The sequence below is a fragment of the Panulirus ornatus genome, chromosome 4, assembly GCF_036320965.1.
Source record: "Panulirus ornatus isolate Po-2019 chromosome 4, ASM3632096v1, whole genome shotgun sequence".
NCBI classification, from domain to species: Eukaryota; Metazoa; Arthropoda; class Malacostraca; order Decapoda; family Palinuridae; genus Panulirus; species Panulirus ornatus.
In genome coordinates, this window is record NC_092227.1 from 57,567,512 (window position 1) to 57,591,203 (window position 23,692).

The following is a 23,692-nucleotide window of genomic DNA, read 5'->3' on the forward strand; positions in this document are numbered from 1 at the left end:
CCCAGGAATACTTAACAAACTTATGCCTCGGTAGTTTGAACACTCACCTTTATCCCTTATGCACAATGGCACTATGTATGCATTCCACCAATACTCAGGTACTTCACCATGGTCCATATATACACTGAATATCCTTACCAACCACTCAACAACACAGTCACCCCCTTTTTTTATAAATTCAACTGCAATATCATACAAACCTACCACCTTGCTGGATTTCATCTTCCACAAATCTTTCACTTCTTCTCTCTTAATCAAACCATTCTCCCTGACCCTCTCCCTTCACACACCACCCTAACCAAAACACTCTATATCTGCCACTCTATCATCAGACACATGCAACATACCTTCAAAATACTCGCTCCATCTCCTTCTCACTTCAACAGCACCTGTTGTTACTTTCCCACTTGCCTCCTTCACCGATGTTTCCATTTGTTCTTTTATCTAACACGCATTATTTAACTCCTACCAAAACATCTTTTTGTTCTCCCTAAAATTTAATGATACTCTCTTACCCCAACTCTCCTCTGCCCTCTTTTTCAAACCTTGCACCTTTCTCTTGACCTCCTTCCGCATTCTTTTATACATCTCCCTGTCATTTGGACTCCTATATTGCAAATACAGTCCAAACGCCTCTCTTTTCTCATTCACTAACAACTTTACTTCTTCATCCCACCACTCACTACCCATTCTAATATGCTCATCTCCCACCTTTCTCATGCTGCAAGCATCTGTTGCGCAAGCCATCACCGCTTCCATAAATACATCCCATTCCTCACCCACTCTCCTCACATCATTTCCTCTCAACCTTTGCCATTCAACACTCGATCTCTTCTGGTACTTCCTCGCACAAGTCTCCTTTCCAAGGAAACTTACTCTCACCACTCTCTTCTCCCCAACATTCTGTCTTCTTTTTTGAAAACCTCTACAAATCTTCACCTCTGCTTCCATAAGATAGTGATCAGACATCCCTCCAGCTGCCCCTCTTAGCGGATTAACATCCATATATATATTTTCATTTATTTATTCATTATACTTTGTCGCTGTCTCCTGCATTAGTGAGGTAGCACAAGGAAACAGACAAAAGAATGGCCCAACCCAACTACATACACATATATATACATACACGTCCATACACGCCCATATAAATACCTATACATTTCAACATATACATGTATATACAGACATAAACATATACATATATACACATGTACATACTTTATACTTGCTGCCTTTATTCATTCCCGTCGCCACCCCGCCACACATAAAATGACAACCCCCTTCCCCCGCAAGCGCACGAGGTAGTGCTAGGAAAAGATAACAAAGGTCACATTCGTTCACACTCAGTCTCTACCTGTCATGTATAGTGTACCGAAACCACAGCTCCCTTTCCACATCCAGGCCACACAAAACTTTCCATGGTTTACCCAAGACGCTTCACATGCCCTGATTCAATCCATTGACAGCACATCGACCCTGGTATACCACATCATTCCATTTCACTCAATTCCTTGCACACCTTTCAACATCCTGCATGTTCAGGCCCCGATCACTCAAAATCTTTATCACTCCATCTTTCCACCTCCAATTTGGTCTCCCACTTCTCCTCCTTCCCTCCACCTCTGACACATATATCCTCTTTGTCAATCTTTCCTCACTCATTTTCCTCCATGTGACCAAACCATTTCAAAACGCCCTCTTCTGCTCTCTCAACCACACATCTCTCTTACCCTTTCATTACTTACTTGATCAAACCACCTCACACCACATATTATCCTCAAACATCTGATTTCCAACATGTCCACCCTCCTCTGCACAACTCTGTCTATAGCCCACACCTCACAACCATATGACACTGTTTGAACCACTATTCCTTCAAACATACCCATTTTTGCTTTCCGAGATAATGTTCTCGCCTTCCACACATTTTTCAATGCTCTCAGAACTTTCGCCCCCTCCCCCACCCTGTGACTCACTTCCGTTTCCATGGTTCCATTCGCTGCCAAATCCACTCCCAGATATCTAAAACACTCACTTCCTTCAGTTTTTCTCCATTCAAACTTACCTCCCAATTGATTTGTCCCTCAACCCTACTGTACCTAATAACCTTGCTCTTATTCACATTTACTCTCAGCTTTCTTCTTTCACACGTGTACTTTACCAAACTCAGTCACCAGCTTCTGCATTTTCTCATCCAAATCAGCCACCAGCGCTGTATCATCAGCGAACAACTGACTCACTTCCCAAACTCTCTCATCCACAACAGACTGCATACTTACCCCTCTTTCCAAAACTCTTGCATTCACCTCCCTAACAACACCATCCATAAACAAATTAAACAACCATGGAGACATCATGCACCCCTGCCCCAAACCGACATTCACCAAGATCCAATCACTTTCCTCTCTTCCTACTCGTACACATGCCTTACATCCTCGATAAAAACTTATCACTGCTTCTAGCAACTTGCCTCTCACACCATATATTCTTAATACCTTCCACAGAGCATCTCTATCAACTCTATCATATGCCTTCTCCAGATCCATAAATGCTACATACAAATCCATTTGCTTTTCTAAGTATTTCTCACATACATTCTTCAAAGCAAACACATGATCCATACATCCTCTACCACTTCTGAAACCAAACTGCTCCTCCCCAATCTGATGCCTTCACCCTCTCAATCAATACCCTCCCATATAATTTTCGAGGAATACTCAACAAACTTATACCTCTGTAATTTGAGCATTCACCTTTATCCCCTTTGCCTTTGTACAATGGCACTGTGTATGCATTCCACCAATCCTCAGGCACTTCACCATGAAACATACATACATTGAATATCCTTACCAACCAGTCAACAACACACTATGTAGCATTTATGAATCTAGAGAAGGCATATGATAGGGTTGATAGAGATGGTCTGTGGAAGGTACTAAGAGTATATGGTGTGGGATGCAAGTAGCTGGAAGCAGTGAAAAGTTTTCATTAAGGATGTAAGGCATGTGCGCTAATAGGAAGACAGGAAAGTGACTGGTTCCCAGTGAATGTCGGTTTGTGGCAGGGGTGCGTGATGTCTCAATTGTTATTTAATTTGTTTATTGATGGGGTTGTTAGGGAGGTGGGAAATAAAATGTTTGAGGACATTATGTGGTGTGAGGTGGTTTGATCGGGTAAGTAATGAAAGGGTAAGAGAGATGTGCAGTAATAAAAAGTGTGTGGCTGATAAAGCAGAAGAGGGTGTATTGAAATGGTTTGGTCACATGGAGAGAATGAGTGAGGAAAGATTGATAAAGAGGATATATCTGTCAAAGGTAGAGGGAACGAGGAGAAGAGGGAGACCAAATTGGAGGTGGAAGGATGGGATGAAAAAGATTTGAGCAACTGGAGCCTGAACATACAGGAGGGTGAAAGGCGTGCAAGGAAAAGAATGAATTGGAACGATGTGGTATACTGGGGTTGACGTGCTGTAAATGGACTGAACCAGGGCATGTGAAGCTTCTGAGGTAAACCATGGAAAGTTTTGTGGAGTCTGGATGTCAAAAGGGAGCTGTGGTTTCCGTGCATTACACATGACAGATAGAGACTGAGTGTGAATGAATGTGGCCCTTGCTTCTTTTCCTGGCATTAACTTGTGCACATGCAGGGGGAGGGGGGTGTCATTTCATGTGTGGGGGGTGGCGATGGGAATAAATGAAGGCAGTAAGTAATGTAAGGGTAAGAGAGATGTGTGGAAATAAAAAGAGCATGGTTGAGAGAGCAGAAGAGGGTGTTTTGAAATGGTTTGGGCACATGGAGAGAATGAGTGAGGAAAGATTGACCAAGAGGATATATGTGTCGGAGGTGGAGGGAATGAGGAGAAGTGGGAGACCAAATTGGAGGTGGAAAGATGGAGTGAAAAAGATTTTGTGTGATCGGGGCCTGAACATGCAGGAGGGTGAAAGGAGGGCAAGGAATAGAGTGAATTGGATCCATGTGGTATACCGGGCTTGACGCGCTGTCACTGGATTGAATCAGGGCATGTGAAGCGTCTGGGGTAAACCATGGAAAGTTATGTGGGGCCTGGATGTGGAAAGGGAGCTGTGGTTTCGGGCATTATTGCATGACAGCTAGAGACTGAGTGTGAACGAATGGGGCCTTTGTTGTTTTTTCCTAGTGCTACCTCGCACACATGAGGGGGGAGGGGGATGGTATTCCATGTGTGGCGAGGTGGTGATGGGAATGAATAAAGGCAGACAGTGTGAACTGTGTGCATGGGTATATATGTATGTGTCTGTGTGTGTGTATATATATGTGTACATTGAGATGTATAGGTATGTATATTTGCGTGTGTGCACGTGTATGTATATACATTGTGTATGGGGGTGGGTTGGGCCATTTCTTTCTTCTGTTTCCTTGCGCTACCTCGCAAACGCGGGAGACAGCGACAAAGCTAAATAAAAAATAAATAAAATAGTAAGTGTGGGTGTGCATATGTGTATATATGTATATTTCTGTGTATGTATACGTTGAAATGTACAGGTATGTATATGTGGGTGTAAGGGCGTTTATGTTTATACATGTGTATGTGGGTGGGTTGGCCCATTCTTTCATCTGTTTCCTTGTGCTACCTTGCTAACGCAGGAGACAGCGACATTATTCAACGCTCCCAGAACATTCGCCCCCTTCCCAACCCTATGACTCACTTCCACTTCCATGGTTCCATCCGTTGCTAAATCCACTCCCAGATATCTAAAATACTTCACTTCCTCCAGTTTTTCTCCATTCAAACTTACCTCCCAATTAACTTGTCCCTCAACCCTAATGAATCTAATAACCTTGCTGTTATTCACATTTACTCTCAGCTTTCTTCTTTCACACACTTTAACAAACTCAGTCACCAACTTCTGTAGTTTCTCACATGAATCAGCCATCATCACTGTGTCATCAGCTAACGACAATTGACTCACTTCCTAAGTCCTCATCCACAACAGATTGCATACTTACCCCTCTTTCCAAAACTTTTGCATTCACCTCCCTAACAACACCATCCATAAACAAATTAAACAGCCATGGAGACATCACACACCCCTGTCGCAAACTGACATTCACTGAGCACCAATCACTTTCCTCTCTTCCTACTCGTACACATGCCTTACATCCTTGATAAAAACTTTTCACTGATTCTAGCAGCTTACCTCCCACACCATATACTCTTAATACCTTCCACAAAGCATCTCTATCTACTCTATCACATTCCTTCTCCAGATCCAGAAATGCTACATACAAATCCATCTGTTTTTCTAAGTATTTCTCACATACATTCTTTAAAGCAAACACCTGATCCACACATCCTCTACTACTTCTGAAACCACACTGCTCTTTCCCAACACGATGCTCTGTACATGCCTTTACCCTCTTAATCAATACCCTCCCATATAATTTCCCAGGAATACTCAATAAACTTATACCTCTGTAATTTGAACACTCACCTTTATCCCCTTTGCCTTAGACAATGGCACTATGCATGCATTCTGCTAATCCTCAGGCACTTCACCATGAAACATACATACATTGAATATCCTTACCAACCAGTCAACAACACAAGTCACCCCCTTTTTTAATAAATTCCACTGCAATACCATCCAAACCTGCCACCCTGCCGGCTTTCATCTTCCGCAAAGCTTTCACTACCTCTTCTCTTTTTACCAAACCATTCTCCCTGACCCTCCCACTTCACAGACTACCTTGCCCAAAACCTTCAAAATACTCACACCATCTCCTCACTTCACTACTACTTGGTATTGACTCCCATTAAACCCCTTCACCGATGTTCCCATTTGTTCTCTTGCCTTACGCACTTTATTTACCTCCTTCCAAAACATCTTTTTATTCTCCCTAAAATTTAATGACACTCTCTCACCCCAACTCTCAGCTGCCCTCTTTTTCACCTCTTGCACCTTTCTATTGACCTCCTGCCTTTTTCTTTTATACATCTCCTCGTCATTTGCACTATTTCCCTGCGAAACCTGTCCAATTGCCCTCTCTTCTCTTTCACTGACAATCTTCTTCATCCCACCACTCACTACCCTTTCTAATCTGCCCACCTCCCACCTTTCTCATGCCAAAAGCATATTTGCACAAGCCATCACTGCTTTCCTAAATACATATATACACACACACAACTAGGCCTCACAGACCTACATTTCCACGGTTCACTCCGGATGCTTCACATACCCTGGTCCAGTCCACTGACAGCACATCGACCCCAGTATACCACACTGTTCTAATTCACTCAATTCTGTGCATGCCTTTCACCTCCTGAATTTTCAGGCTGAAATTGCTCAAAATCTTTTTCACACCTTCCATCTCCAATTTGGTCTCCACATTCTCCTTGTTCCCTCCACTTTTGACACATATACCCTACACTCTTTATCAATCTTCCCTAACTCAATCTCTCCATATGTCTAAACCATTTCAGCATAACCTCTTCTGCTCTCTCAACTATACTCTTTATATTAGCACATCTCTGTTACCCTTTCATTACTTTCTTGATGAAACCACCTTACACCATTTACTTGCCTCAAACATTTCATTTCCAATACAACCAGCCTCCTCTGCACATCCTTACTAGCCCATGCTTTGCAACCACATAATAGCTCTGGGATACCTACTACTTCAAACATGCCAAGTTTTGCCCTCGCAGATAATGTTCTCCATTTCCATACTCTTCAGTGCTCCTAGAACCTTCGTCCCCACCCCCATTCCTATGATTCACTTCCACTTCCATGGTTCCCTTCACTGTCATATCCACTCTCAGGTATCTAAATCACTTCACTTCCTTAAATTTTTCTCCATTCCTATTCACACACTAACTAATCTGTCCCTTACCTGCTAAACCTTATAACCTTGCTTTTATTCATATTCACTTCCAACTTTCTCCTTTCCCACTCTCTTCCAAACTCAATCACCAACTTCTGCAATTCTCACTCGAATCTGCCACCAGTGCTGTAACATTAGCAACAACAACTGAGTCACTTCCCAGGCCCTCTCGTCATCCACAGACTGCAAACTCTCCCCTTTCTCCAAGACTCTTGCATTCAACTCCCTCAACGCTATCCATAAACAAACTGAGCAACCATGGTGCAGGCCAAACTTCATTTGGAACCATTCACTATCCTCTCTTTTTCCTCATACACAAGACCTACACTCTTGATAAAAATTTCTCACTGCTTCTAGCAGTTTATTTCTTATACCATCTATTCTTAAGATCTTCCATAAAGCATCTCAATCAACCCTATCATATGCCTTCTCCAGAGCCATAAATGCAACATATAAAGTCTTCCATTTCTTAAAAGAATTTCTCACACATTCTTTAAAGCAAACACTTGATCCACATATCCTTTACCACTTCTGAAACCACAATGCTCCTCCCTAGTCTGATGCTCTATAAATGCCTCCAATACAACTTAACATGTATACTAAAAAAACTTTTACATATGTAGTCTTAACACTCCTTTATCCCCCTTGTTTTATACAATGGCACTGTACATGCATTCTGCCTATCCTCAGTCATCTCAGCATGATCTATACATACTACAAAAATCCTTACCAACTAATCAACAACAGAGTCATCCCCTTTCTTAATAAATTCATATACAATAGCATCCACCTCAGCCAACTTGCCACATTTCATATTATACACACCTTTCACCACCTCATCTGTCTTCACCAAACCACTCTCCATGACCATCACTTCACATACTACCCCAACCCAAACACCCTACATCTGCTATTCTATCATCAAATACATTTAACAGTCCTTTATAATATTCATCCCATCTCCTCACTTCATTACTACCTGTCATCACTTACCCTTTTGCCCCCTTCACTTCGAGAGAGGAAGGCATAATTACAGATAATCCACAAGTGGCCAGTCTCCACACAGAGACTGTGGAAAGCAGCAGTCAAGTGTGTATCACAAGTCCAATAGCTAAAATAATACCTATAGAATAGAGACAGCAGCAACATTGTGATATACGGGAAGGGTTAGTAAGAAGTGGTGATGCCAGGAGAATTTATGAGATGGAAGTTTTTTTATTCAACTCTTGTTAACAGAGAGATGAAGGATTAACCATCCCATGAGCATTTGAAGTTTAAATTACAGTATATTAAATGGTAGCTGTGACAGACTTAGACCTAAACCTTAATCAAAACTTTCCCAAATGACCCTGTAGCTATAGTCACCAAGGCATCACGGAGACCTACTTTTGATGGAATTTTTCTAAAGAGACCAACATGGCATGGGCAAAACATGCCCCAATCAAGGCCATCTCAGATGAAAGTAAAAAGCAAAAGGAAAAGAAAGTAGGAATTAATCAAGGCTCTCCAGGAGCTCATAGACATGATTCTTAAAGAGGAAAGGTTATGTGAAGAAGGAAAGACAAACGAACAAAGAGAATTCCACAGCTTAGCTGTTCAAGGAAAGTAGTTACTGTAACCGCCAATCTTCAAGTGGCCAGTATCTGGTATTCACACAGAAACTGTGAGAAGCAGTAGCCAAATGTGTGCCATGGGTCCAAACCTTGAGGATGGGGATACATGCAAACAGCTCACAAGAACAATGGCCAAAATAATAACTACAGGATGGCAAGAGAGCAGCAACACTGCAGCTTATGGAAAGGGAAGGTTGAAGAGAGGTGATACCAAGAAAATTTATGAAACAGAAGGCTTTTGATTAAACTTTAGTTAACAGACAGGTGGAGGATGAACCACTCCATCTGCTACTGAAGTTTCCATGACTTTACAACAAACAGTAGCTGAAACAGACTCAGACCTAAAGCTTAACCAAGACCTAGACATCTTACCCTATAACCAGAGTCACTGAGGCAACAGGGAGAGCTATTTTTGTTGGAATTTTTTTATTGTAGCTGATATAAATACATGATATAGTATGGGCAAAGCATGCATCAATCAAGGACAACTCAGGTTATAAAGTAAATGGAAAAGAAAAGAGAAATTAATCAGGATCTCCAAGTGTTTATAGACCCGACTCTTAAAGAAGAAAGGTAGTATGAAGAGGAAAAGACAAAAGAAGGAAGAGAATTCCACAGCTTAGCTGTTTGAGGAAAAAGTTATTATAACAGCTAATCCTCGAGTGGTTATTCTCCACACAAAAACCATGGGTCCTAACCCTGGGGATGGGGACAAATGTAGACAGCTTACAAAAACAATGGTCAAAATAACACCTATGGAATGGACAGAGAGGAGAAACAATGCAGCATTCAGAAAAAGAAGGCTAATGTCAGGAGAATTTATGAGATGGATGGTTTCTGATTCAAATTTACTTGACGGAGGTAGAGGAAAAGCCACTTCCCAATCTGAAGTTTGCATGACTGTACACATTAATCAGTAGATGAGACAATCTCAGACCTAAAACTTGAATGTGAACAGAAATGCAGACATCATGGATACCACAAAAGTTCTCTACATTGTAGAGGTAACCTTAAAATTATCCATGTAAGACTGTGAACTGATACCTGCTACAGAGAAGAAAATGGTGTACAAATCATATTTATTTATATTTATTTTGCTTTGTCGCTGTCTCCCGCATTTGCGAGGTAGCGCAAAAAAACAGACGAAAGAAATGGCTCAACCCACCCCTATACACATGTATATACATACACGTCCACACACACAAATATACATACCTATACATCTCAATGTACACATACACGTTCACACACGCAAATATACATACCTATACATCTCAATGTATACATATATATATACACACACAGACATATACATATATACAAATGTACATAATTCATACTGTCTGCCTTTATTCATTCCCATCACCACCTCGCCACACATGGAATAACATCCCCCTCCCCTCTCATGTGTGTGAGGTAGCGCTAGGAAAAGACAACAAAGGCCACATTCATTCACACTCAGTCTCTAGCTGTCATGTAATAATGCACCGAAACCACAACTCCCTTTCCACATCCAGGCCCCACACAACTTTCCATGGTTTACCCCAGACGCTTCACATGCCCTGGTTCAATCCATTGACAGCATGTCGACCCCGGTATACCACATCGATCCAATTCACTCTATTCCTTGCCTGCCTTTCACCCTCATGCATGTTCAGGCCCCGATCACTCAAAATCCTTTTCACTTCATCTTTCCACCTCCAATTTGGTCTTCCACTTCTCCTCGTTCCCTCCACCTCCGACACATATATCCTCTTGGTCAATCTTTCCTCACTCATTCTCTCCATGTGACCAAACCATTTCAAAACACCCTCTTCTGCTCTCTCAACCACACTCTTTTTATTTCCACACATCTCTCTTACCCTTACATTACTTACTCGATTAAACCACCTCACACCAAATATTGTCCTCAAACATCTCATTTCCAGCACATCCACCCTCCTGCGCACAACTCTATCCATAGCCCACACCTTGCAACCATACAACATTGTTGGAACCACTATTCCTTCAAACATACCCATTTTTGCTTTCCGAGATAATGTTCTCGACTTCCACACATTCTTCAAGGCTCCCAGGATTTTCGCCCCCTCCCCCACCAATTGATTCACTTCCGCTTCCATGGTTCCATCCACTGCCAGATCCACTCCCAGATATCTAAAACACTTTACTTCCTCCAGTTTTTCTCCATTCAAACTTACCTCCCAATTGACTTGACCCTCAACCCTACTGTACCTAATAACCTTGCTCTTATTCACATTTACTCTTAACTTTCTTCTTTCACACACTTTACCAAACTCAGTCACCAGCTTCTGCAGTTTCTCACATGAATCAGCCACCAGCGCTGTATCATCAGCGAACAACAACTGACTCACTTCCCAAGCTCTCTCATCCACAACAGACTTCATACTTGCCCCTCTTTCCAAAACTCTTGCATTCACCTCCCCAACAACCCCATCCATAAACAAATTAAACAACCATGGAGACATCACACACCCCTTCCGCAAACCTACATTCACTGAGAACCAATCACTTTCCTCTCTTCCTACACGTACACATGCCTTACATCCTCGATAAAAACTTTTCACTGCTTCTAACAACTTGCCTCCCACACCATATATTCTTAGTACCTTCCACAGAGCATCTCTATCAACTCTATCATATGCCTTCTCCAGATCCATAAATGCTACATACAAATCCATTTGCTTTTCTAAGTATTTCTCACATACATTCTTCAAAGCAAACACCTGATCCACACATCCTCTACCACTTCTGAAACCACACTGCTCTTCCCCAATCTGATTGCTCTGTACATGCCTTCACCCTCTCAATCAATACCCTCCCTTATAATTCACCAGGAATACTCAACAAACTTATACCTCTGTAATTTGAGCACTCACTCTTATCCCCTTTGCCTTTGTACAATGGCACTATGCAAGCATTCTGCCAATCCTCAGGCACCTCACCATGAATCATACATACATTAAATAACCTTACCAACCAGTCAACAATACATGTTTAAACATATATAACGACAAGGCACTATACATAAAACTTTCAGTTGTTTACTCCTTCCATCACTGGAAAGCTAATTAGTCAAAACATTGTACTGAACATCAACCATACAATGGGAGAAATCTTCAAATAAGAATATGCATATCTGCATCCTAAGTTGTTACAACTAAAAGTTTGATGTGACTTGCTCTTAAAAGTTTTCGAGATCTTGCAATCCACTACTACCACATGACCCATCTACAGTATATCAAGAAACTTAACACTAAAGAATCATTCTTTTTTTTGTTCCTGGGTAATAAGTGTTATTTTCTTATTGACTATATCTAAAAAGTACACAAAATGGTTATCATTCCCTTGAAACTTTGCTTTTGTGATCAGGACAGTGATATTTTGAAATTTACCTATTTTTAGAACATTCTAGATAGATTCAGGGCTGAGTAGCTGATATAGAACTTTCTAGAAGTTTCCAGTAATATGCATAGTAATTTAAACATAAGGGCTTTAAGTCAACCAGTTAAGTTTAGATCTAGCTGCCAAAGTTGATGCAAATGCATACATTTTTCTGAGATGGCACCTAGAGTCTGCAAACATCCAGCAGACGCATTTTACTATGTCGGCAGCCAATCTATCAAAACAAGCAAAAAAGTACTCAGTGGAAGCATCAGCCAAGATGTGCGAGGCCTATAAGGCATATTTTGCCATGCCTGTCGGAGATCAAGACAAATTCTGGGCACTTCATTTCACCTGCAAGCACTGCAAAAAAACTCTGCCACAATGTAACCAGTCTGTTTGAGCCAATCAGAATCACCTGAAACCCAAACAAGCTTTACTGACAGCTCATCCAGGAGCCTCATAGCTGTGCTGCTCCATAATGGGAACAAGTAACTGTCTCTTCTCCTGCCTCATTCAGTGAACCTCAAAGAAGAATACAATAACGTCAAGATCCTGCTAGACACCTTGAAGTATGAAGTATGGTGGCATTCTTGATGGGTCTCCACAGTGGACTGAATTCTCTGTGGAGATAAACAACGTCAAGTAGGAGCCAATGTTGGACCCCAGAAGGAGTTGACACCACCAATGAGCATAAAATTAATCCTTATGAAACAATTTAGTACAGCTTTAGATGAGGAGTCTCCAGCCTTCAAGTACCTTCAAGACTTCTTCCCTAAGATGTATCAGGCAAAGATCAAAGTTGGTGTCTTTGTCGGACCACAGATAAAGAAAATCCTTGAATGCAAGGAATTCCCCAAGAAGCTCACTAGTAAGGAGAAAGCAGCTTGGTACAGCTTTGTAGCAGTGGTTTGGGACTTCTTGGGCAATCACAAGGCCAAAAACAGTGTGGAGATGTTGAGACTATGGTAAAAAACTATGGCAAAATGGGCTGCAGGATGTCCCTCAAAGTCCATATCTTTGACGCTCATCTTGATAGATTAAAGAACATGGGAGTGTATTCAGAGGAGCAAAACAAGTGCTTCAACCAGGATATACTGATACTGGAATTTGAACTCCACTAAAAAGGAACATAAAACGAGAACATAATGGGAGATTATATTTGGGGTCTGATTCGTGAAAGTGATTTACACTACAATCATGAATCTCGAAAAACTTTTCACTTTTGTTTAACATTAGTGTAAATACACATTAATTCTGATTCATATGTTGTTTTTCTGACTTTATGTGAATAAGATTGTGCAAATTCGCCCACTGTCCAATTCGAAATAGGTAAATTTCAAAATACCACAGTCATGGTCACAAAAGCAAAGTCTGAAGGGAATAACAGCCTTTTTCTCTACTTTTTACATATAAGCAATTAGGAAATAGACTTGCTATCCAGGAAAAAAATTTGAGTTGCGCAGTGTAATGGATGATATGCACATCATATGGGATCGCATGTAACTTTCCTCTTGTCAAGATTTCTACTTAAAGAGATTCTGTATAGAGGTTTAATGGAAAGTAGGAACCAGTGTGTTGAAAATAAAAAAGTAGATAGTTTAATGTACAAAGTGTTACAAAGTGTCCCTATCAATCATTGAGAACTGCTTTAAAAATAAAAGTGAAAACGTATCATTAAGTACATACATCTACAAAGATATCAAACAATATACGAATTGGAAATAAAAAACTGAATAACTGACATGTAAAAGGGTGTTCAAAAGGGGAAGCAAGTCTCCTTGGGAGTAAGCCTGAAGAAATTACTAAGAACGGAACATACAGAACGTCGATACATAATTTCAGATGAGGTGTGGTGTTGACATGATGAAAGGACACACAAGAATGCATTTGGAAAGACAGTACATACATATATGTGAGAAAGGGTAAAAGAGAAGATAAAGAATGAGGCGTAACGAGGGGAGTATGTGACCCCAAAGGGACTGCATAAGGAAAGGAGATTGTTATTAAGAAGTATTTGCTTTGTTACTTCAACTTAATCAGCTTAATATTCATTCAATTGTAGACCAATTTTCCAATATATGTGGAACAGGAAAATACTTAATAATATTCATACTTTAGCTGGCACAGTAATAACTTTGTTAGTATATCAGAAAAAAAGATTCATACCTCACTACTGGGAGCATGGATTGTGTCAAGAAGTGATCGTGCTTTGAAGAAATGGTTTCTTGCATCATGGTAAAGTGTGGCTGGTGACACCGGCTGGAAGAAGAAAGATAACTGTGAATTCCCTTATCTAATCATTAAAGAGTGATATCTAATAAAGACTGTCCAAATGTACAGAAGAAAATATCAGTCTTAAAGTGGTCTTAACTCTGCCCGCAAGTGGTGACACTGTGAATCTGGAGTCACCCTCATTGAGGTTGCATCACCATCAACAATGTGAAGGAAGTACAGTATCAATAAGGACTGTCCTACCTGAAAGAGTCCCCTTTCCCCTGTTCCTCATGATGCTAAAGAAGTCCTATAAAAAGGATCTTACAGTTGTATATACTACTACTACAACTTCTACTAATCAATAAGCATTATAATGGACTCAGCAGGTACATATGTCATTAACTACCTATGTATGTCAAAAAAACTTCTGGGGCGTCCCCTTCGGTGGGGTTAACCCCTCGAAGGAATACTTGCCAACTGGCACATCTGTCTGTGCCTACTGGGTGAGTACACGGTAATAATAATGATATTAAACGAAAGCTAATAATAATAATAATAATGATAATAAAAATGCAAATGAGTGGGAGGTTTATAAAAGAAACAGGCAGGAGGTCAAGAGAAAGGTGCAAGAGGCAAAAAAGAGGGCAAATGAGAGTTGGGGTGAGAGAGTATCATTAAATTTCAGGGAGAACAAAAAGATATTTTGGAAGGAGGTAAATAAAGTGCGTAAGACAAGGGAACAAATGGGAACTTCAGTGAAGGGGGCTAATGGGGAGGTGATAACAAGTAGTGGTGATGTGAGAAGGAGATGGAGTGAGTATTTTGAAGGTTTGTTGAATGTGTTTGATGATACAGTGGCAGATATAGGGTGTTTTGGTCGAGGTGGTGTGCAAAGTGAGAGGGTTAGGGAAAATGATTTGGTAAACAGAGAGGAGGTAGTAAAGGCTTTGCGGAAGATGAAAGCCGGCAAAGCAGCAGGTTTGGATGGTATTCCAGCGGAATTTATTAAGAAAGTGGGTGACTGTATTGCTGACTGGTTGGTAAGGTTATTTAATGTATGTATGATTCATGGTGAGGTGCCTGAGGATTGGCGGAATGCTTGCATAGTGCCATTGTACAAAGGCAAAGGGGATAAGAGTGAGTGCTCAAATTACAGAGGTATAAGTTTATTGAGTATTCCTGGTAAATTATATGGGAGGGTATTGGTTGAGAGGGTGAGGGCATGTACAGAGCATCAGACTCGGGAAGAGCAGTGTGTTTTCAGAAGTGGTAGAGGATGTGTGGATCAGGTGTTTGCTTTGGAGAATGTATGTGAGAAATACTTAGAAAAGCAAATGGATTTGTATGTAGCATTAATGGATCTGGAGAAGGCATATGATAGAGTTGATAGAGATACTCTGTGGAAGGTATTAAGAATATATGGTGTGGGAGGCAAGTTGTTAGAAGCAGTGAAAAGTTTTTATCGAGGATGTAAGGCATGTGTACGTGTAGGAAGAGAGGAAAGTGATTGGTTCTCAGTGAATGTAGGTTTGCAGCAGGGGTGTATGATGTCTCCATGGTTGTTTAATTTGTTTATGGATGGGGTTGTTAGGAAGATGAATGCAAGAGTTTTGGAAAGAGGGGCAAGTATGCAGTCTGTTGTGGATGAGAGAGCTTGGGAAGTGAGTCAGTTGTTGTTCGCTGATGATACAGCGCTGGTGGCTGATTCATGTGAGAAACTGCTGAAGCTGGTGGCTGAGTTTGGTAAAGTGTGTGAAGGTGAAAGAAGAAAGATAAGAGTAAATGTGAATAAGAGCAAGGTTATTAGGTACAGTAGGGTTGAGGGTCAAGTCAATTGGGAGGTAAGTTTGAATGGAGAAAAACTGGAGGAAGTAAAGTGTTTTAGATATCTGGGAGTGGATTTGGCAGCGGATGGAACCATGGAAGTGGAAGTGAATCATAGGGTGGGGGAGGGGGTGAGAATTCTGGGAGTCTTGAAGAATGTTTGGAAGTCGAGAAAATTATCTCGGAAAGCAAAAATGGGTATGTTTGAAGGAATAGTGGTTCCAACAATGCTGTATGGTTGCGAGGCGTGGGCTATGGATAGAGTTGTGTGCAGGAGGGTGGATGTGCTGGAAGTGAGATGTCTAAGGACAATATGTGGTGTGAGGTGGTTTGATCGAGTAAGTAATGTAAGGGTAAGAGAGATGTGTGGAAATAAAAAGAGTGTGGTTGAGAGAGCAGAAGAGGGTGTTTTGAAATGGTTTGGTCACATGGAGAGAATGAGTGAGGAAAGATTGACCAAGAGGATATATGTGTCAGAGGTGGAGGGAACGAGGAGAAGTGGGAGACCAAATTGGAGGTGGCAAGATGGAGTGAAAAAGATTTTGAGTGATCGGGGCCTGAACATGCAGGAGGATGAAAGGCATGCAAGGAATAGAGTGAATTGGAACGATGTGGTATACCGGGGTCGACGTGCTGTCAATGGATTGAACCAGGGCATGTGAAGCATCTGGGGTAAACCATGGAAAGTTCTGTGGGGCCTGGATGTGGAAAGGGAGCTGTGGTTTCGGTGCATTATTACATGACAGCTAGAGACTGAGTGTGAACAAATGGGGCCCTTGTTGTCTTTTCCTAGCACTACCTCGCACACATGAGGGGGGAGGGGGATGTTATTCCATGTGTGGCTGGGTGGCAATGGGAATAAGTAAAGGCAGACAGTATGAATCATGTACATGTGTATATTGTATATGTCTGTGTGCGTATATATATGTGTACATTGAGATGTATAGGTATGTATATTTGCATGTGTGGACGTGTATGTATATACATGTGTATGTGGGTGGGTTGGGCCATTCTTTCGTCTGTTTCCTTGCGCTACCTCGCTAACGCGGGAGACAGCGACAAAGCAAAATAAATATAAATAATAATAAATTATATGGGAGGGTATTGATTGAGAGGGTGAAGGGATGTACAGAGCATCAGATTGGGGAGGAGCAGTGTGGTTTCAGAAGTGGTAGAGGATGTGTGGATCAGGTGTTTGCTTTGAAGAATGTATGTGAGAAATACTTAGAAAAGCAAATGGATTTGTATGTAGCATTTATGGATCTGAAGAGGGCATATGATAGAGTTGACAGAGATGCTCTGTGGAAGGTATTAAGAATATATGGTGTGGGAGGCAAGTTGTTAAAAGCAGTGAAAAGTCTTTATCGAGGATGTAAGGCATGTGTACGTGTAGGAAGAGAGGAAAGTGATTGGTTCTCAGTGAATGTAGGTTTGCGGAAGGGGTGTGTGATGTCTCCATGGTTGTTTAATTTGTTTATAGATGGGGTTGTTAGGGAGGTGAATGCAAGAGTTTTGGAAAGAGGGGCAAGTATGAAGTCTGTTGGGGATGAGAGAGCTTGGGAAGTGAGTCAGTTGTTGTTCGCTGATGATACAGCGCTGGTGGCTGATTCATGTGAGAAACTGCAGAAGCTGGTGACTGAGTTTGGTAAAGTGTGTGAAAGAAGAAAGTTAAGAGTAAATGTGAATAACAGCAAGGTAATTAGGTACAGTAGGGTTGAGGGTCAAGTCAACTGGGAGGTAAGTTTGAATGGAGAAAAACTGGAGGAAGTGAAGTGTTTTAGATATCTGGGAGTGGATCTGGCAGCGGATGGAACCATGGAAGCGGAAGTGGATCATAGGGTGGGGGAGGGGGCAAAAATCCTGGGAGCCTTGAAGAATGTGTGGAAGTCAAGAACATTATCTCGGAAAGCAAAAATGGGTATGTTTGAAGGAATAGTGGTTCAAACAATGTTGTATGGTTGCGAGGCGTGGGCTATGGATAGAGTTGTGCGCAGGAGAATGGATGTGCTGGAAATGAGATGTTTGAGGACAATGTGTGGTGTGAGGTGGTTTGATCGAGTAAGTAATGAAAGGGTAAAAGAGATGTGTGGAAATAAAAAGAGCATGGTTGAGAGAGCAGAAGAGGGTGTTTTGAAATGGTTTGGGCATATGGAGAGAATGAGTGAGGAAAGATTGACCAAGAGGATATATGTGTCAGAGGTGGAGGGAACGAGGAGAAGTGGGAGACCAAATTGGAGGTGGAAAGATGGAGTGAAAAAGATTTTGTGTGATCGGGGCCTGAACATGCAGGAGGGTGAAAGGAGGGCAAGGAATAGAGTGAATTGGATCGATGTGGTATACTGGGGTTGACGTGCTGTCAGTGGATTGAATCAGGGCATGTGAAGCGTCTGGGGTAAACCATGGAAAGCTGTGTAGGTATGTATATTTGCGTGTGTGGACGTATGTATATACATGTGTATGGGGGTGGGTTGGGCCATTTCTTTCGTCTGTTTCCTTGCGCAAAAGCGGGAGACAGCGACAAAGCAAAAAAAAAAAAAAAAAAATAATAATAATAATAATAATAATAATAATAATAATAATTTATCATTATTATTATTATTATTATTATTATTATTATCCCTGGGGATAGGGGATTAAGAATACTTCCCACGTATTCCCTGCATGTCGTAGAAGGCGACTGAAAGGGGAGGGAGCGGGGGGCTGGAAATCCTCCCCTCTCGTTTTTTTTTTAATTTTCCAAAAGAAGGAACAGAGGGGGCCAGGTGAGGATATTCCAAAAAAGGCCCAGTCCTCTGTTCTTAACGCTACCTCGCTAATGCGGGAAATGGCGAATAGTTTAAAAGAAAAAAATTATCATTATTATCATTATTATATCTAACTACTGACTGGGTTTGGTAAAGTGTGTGAAAGAAGAAAGCTGAGAGCAAATGTGAATAAGAGCAAAGTTATTAGGTACAGTAGGGTTGAGGGACAAGTCAACAGGGAGGTAAGTTTAAATGGAGAAAAACTGGAGGAAGTAAAGTGTTTTAGATATCTGGAAGTGATTTGGCAGCGGATGGAACCATGGAAGCAGAAGTGAGTCATACAATGGGGGGGGGCGAAAGTTCTGGGAGTGTTGAAAAATGTGTGGAAGGCGAGAACATTATCTCGGAAAGCAAGTATGGGTATGTTTTGAAGGAACAGTGGTTCCAAAAATGTTATATAGTTGTGAGGCATGGGCTATAGATAGGGTTGTGCAGAGGAGGTGGATGTGTTGGAAATGAGATGTTTGAGGACAATATGCGGTGTGAGATGGTTTGGTCGAGTAAGTAATTAAGGGCAAGAGGGATGTATGGTAATAAAAAGAATGTGGTTGAGAGAGCAGAAGATGGCGTGTTGAAATGGTTTGGACACATGGGAGAGAATAAGTGAGGAGAGATTGAATAAGAGGATATATGTCAAGGTGGAGGGAAGAAGGAGAATTGGGAAACCAATTGGAGGTGGAAGGATGGAGTGAAAAAAAATTTTGAGCAATTGGGGCCTGAACGTACAGGAGGGTGAAAGGCATGCAAGGAATAGAGTGAATTGGAACAATGTGGTATACTGGGGTCAATGTGCTGTCAATGGATTGACAAACCAGGGCATGCGAAGCATCTGAGGTAAACCATGGAAAGGTCTGTAAGGCCTGGATGTGGAAAGGGAGTTGTGGTTTTGGTGCATTACACATGACAGCCACAGACTGGAGTGTGGCCTTTTGTCTTTTCCAAGGGAGCAAATGGGGACTTCAGTGAAGGGCGCAAATGGGAGGTGATAACAAGTAGTGGTGATGTGAGAAGGAGATGAGTGAGTATTTTGAAGGTTTGTTGAATGTGTTTGATGACAGAGTGGCAGATATAGGGTGTTTTGGTCGAGGTGGTGTGCAAAGTGAGAGGGTTAGGGGTTAGGGAAAATGATTTGGTAAACAGAGAGGAGGTAGTAAAGGCTTTGCGGAAGATGAAAGCCGGCAAAGCAGCAGGTTTGGATGGTATTCCAGTGGAATTTATTAAGAAAGTGGGTGACTGTATTGCTGACTGGTTGGTAAGGTTATTTAATGTATGTATGATTCATGGTGAGGTGCCTGAGGATTGGCGGAATGCTTGCATAGTGCCATTGTACAAAGGCAAAGGGGATAAGAGTGAGTGCTCAAATTACAGAGGTATAAGTTTGTTCAGTATTCCTGGTAAACTATATGGGAGGGTATTGGTTGAGAGGGTGAGGGCATGTACAGAGCATCAGACTCGGGAAGAGCAGTGTGTTTTCAGAAGTGGTAGAGGATGTGTGGATCAGGTGTTTGCTTTGGAGAATGTATGTGAGAAATACTTAGAAAAGCAAATGGATTTGTATGTAGCATTAATGGATCTGGAGAAGGCATATGATAGAGTTGATAGAGATACTCTGTGGAAGGTATTAAGAATATATGGTGTGGGAGGCAAGTTGTTAGAAGCAGTGAAAAGTTTTTATCGAGGATGTAAGGCATGTGTACGTGTAGGAAGAGAGGAAAGTGATTGGTTCTCAGTGAATGTAGGTTTGCAGCAGGGGTGTGTGATGTCTCCATGGTTGTTTAATTTGTTTATGGATGGGGTTGTTAGGAAGATGAATGCAAGAGTTTTGGAAAGAGGGGCAAGTATGCAGTCTGTTGTGGATGAGAGAGCTTGGGAAGTGAGTCAGTTGTTGTTCGCTGATGATACAGCGCTGGTGGCTGATTCATGTGAGAAACTGCTGAAGCTGGTGGCTGAGTTTGGTAAAGTGTGTGAAGGTGAAAGAAGAAAGATAAGAGTAAATGTGAATAAGAGCAAGGTTATTAGGTACAGTAGGGTTGAGGGTCAAGTCAATTGGGAGGTAAGTTTGAATGGAGAAAAACTGGAGGAAGTAAAGTGTTTTAGATATCTGGGAGTGGATTTGGCAGCGGATGGAACCATGGAAGTGGAAGTGAATCATAGGGTGGGGGAGGGGGTGAGAATTCTGGGAGTCTTGAAGAATGTTTGGAAGTCGAGAAAATTATCTCGGAAAGCAAAAATGGGTATGTTTGAAGGAATAGTGGTTCCAACAATGCTGTATGGTTGCGAGGCATGGGCTATGGATAGAGTTGTGTGCAGGAGGGTGGATGTGCTGGAAGTGAGATGTCTGAGGACAATATGTGGTGTGAGGTGGTTTGATCGAGTAAGTAATGTAAGGGTAAGAGAGATGTGTGGAAATAAAAAGAGTGTGGTTGAGAGAGCAGAAGAGGGTGTTTTGAAATGGTTTGGTCACATGGAGAGAATGAGTGAGGAAAGATTGACCAAGAGGATATATGTGTCAGAGGTGGAGGGAACGAGGAGAAGTGGGAGACCAAATTGGAGGTGGCAAGATGGAGTGAAAAAGATTTTGAGTGATCGGGGCCTGAACATGCAGGAGGATGAAAGGCATGCAAGGAATAGAGTGAATTGGAACGATGTGGTATACCGGGGTCGACGTGCTGTCAATGGATTGAACCAGGGCATGTGAAGCATCTGGGGTAAACCATGGAAAGTTCTGTGGGGCCTGGATGTGGAAAGGGAGCTGTGGTTTCGGTGCATTATTACATGACAGCTAGAGACTGAGTGTGAACAAATGGGGCCCTTGTTGTCTTTTCCTAGCACTACCTCGCACACATGAGGGGGGAGGGGGATGTTATTCCATGTGTGGCTGGGTGGCAATGGGAATAAGTAAAGGCAGACAGTATGAATCATGTACATGTGTATATTGTATATGTCTGTGTGCGTATATATATGTGTACATTGAGATGTATAGGTATGTATATTTGCATGTGTGGACGTGTATGTATATACATGTGTATGTGGGTGGGTTGGGCCATTCTTTCGTCTGTTTCCTTGCGCTACCTCGCTAACGCGGGAGACAGCGACAAAGCAAAATAAATATAAATAATAATAAATTATATGGGAGGGTATTGATTGAGAGGGTGAAGGGATGTACAGAGCATCAGATTGGGGAGGAGCAGTGTGGTTTCAGAAGTGGTAGAGGATGTGTGGATCAGGTGTTTGCTTTGAAGAATGTATGTGAGAAATACTTAGAAAAGCAAATGGATTTGTATGTAGCATTTATGGATCTGAAGAGGGCATATGATAGAGTTGACAGAGATGCTCTGTGGAAGGTATTAAGAATATATGGTGTGGGAGGCAAGTTGTTAAAAGCAGTGAAAAGTCTTTATCGAGGATGTAAGGCATGTGTACGTGTAGGAAGAGAGGAAAGTGATTGGTTCTCAGTGAATGTAGGTTTGCGGAAGGGGTGTGTGATGTCTCCATGGTTGTTTAATTTGTTTATAGATGGGGTTGTTAGGGAGGTGAATGCAAGAGTTTTGGAAAGAGGGGCAAGTATGAAGTCTGTTGGGGATGAGAGAGCTTGGGAAGTGAGTCAGTTGTTGTTCGCTGATGATACAGCGCTGGTGGCTGATTCATGTGAGAAACTGCAGAAGCTGGTGACTGAGTTTGGTAAAGTGTGTGAAAGAAGAAAGTTAAGAGTAAATGTGAATAACAGCAAGGTAATTAGGTACAGTAGGGTTGAGGGTCAAGTCAACTGGGAGGTAAGTTTGAATGGAGAAAAACTGGAGGAAGTGAAGTGTTTTAGATATCTGGGAGTGGATCTGGCAGCGGATGGAACCATGGAAGCGGAAGTGGATCATAGGGTGGGGGAGGGGGCGAAAAATCTGGGAGCCTTGAAGAATGTGTGGAAGTCGAGAACATTATCTCGGAAAGCAAAAATGGGTATGTTTGAAGGAATAGTGGTTCAAACAATGTTGTATGGTTGCGAGGCGTGGGCTATGGATAGAGTTGTGCGCAGGAGAATGGATGTGCTGGAAATGAGATGTTTGAGGACAATGTGTGGTGTGAGGTGGTTTGATCGAGTAAGTAATGAAAGGGTAAGAGAGATGTGTGGAAATAAAAAGAGCATGGTTGAGAGAGCAGAAGAGGGTGTTTTGAAATGGTTTGGGCATATGGAGAGAATGAGTGAGGAAAGATTGACCAAGAGGATATATGTGTCAGAGGTGGAGGGAACGAGGAGAAGTGGGAGACCAAATTGGAGGTGGAAAGATGGAGTGAAAAAGATTTTGAGTGATCGGGGCCGAACATGCAGGAGGGTGAAAGGAGGGCAAGGAATAGAGTGAATTGGAGTCGATGTGGTATACTGGGGTTGACGTGCTGTCAGTGGATTGAATCAGGCATGTGAAGCGTCTGGGGTAAACCATGGAAAGCTGTGTAGGTATGTATATTTGCGTGTGTGGACGTATGTATATACATGTGTATGGGGGTGGGTTGGGCCATTTCTTTCGTCTGTTTCCTTGCGCAAAAGCGGGAGACAGCGACAAAGCAAAAAAAAAAAAAAAAATAATAATAATAATAATAATAATAATAATAATAATAATTTATCATTATTATTATTATTATTATTATTATTATTATTATTATTATTATTATCCCTGGGGGTAGGGGATTAAGAATACTTCCCACGTATTCCCTGCATGTCGTAGAAGGCGACTGAAAGGGGAGGGAGCGGGGGGCTGGAAATCCTCCCCTCTCGTTTTTTTTTAATTTTCCAAAAGAAGGAACAGAGGGGGCCAGGTGAGGATATTCCAAAAAAGGCCCAGTCCTCTGTTCTTAACGCTACCTCGCTAATGCGGGAAATGGCGAATAGTTTAAAAGAAAAAAATTATCATTATTATCATTATTATATCTAACTACTGACTGGGTTTGGTAAAGTGTGTGAAAGAAGAAAGCTGAGAG

General features: G+C 41.8%; 1 protein-coding gene across 1 annotated transcript in view; it reads right to left on the minus strand.

The window, feature by feature from the left end:
• Naa35 (N-alpha-acetyltransferase 35) overlaps positions 1-23,692 on the minus strand; it is a 150,286-nt gene that overhangs the window by 8,154 nt on the left and 118,440 nt on the right. The window contains exon 13 of the mRNA XM_071695047.1: positions 14,046-14,138. Coding sequence (XP_071551148.1) covers positions 14,046-14,138 — 93 coding nt within the window. The remainder of the gene's footprint in view (positions 1-14,045; positions 14,139-23,692) is intronic.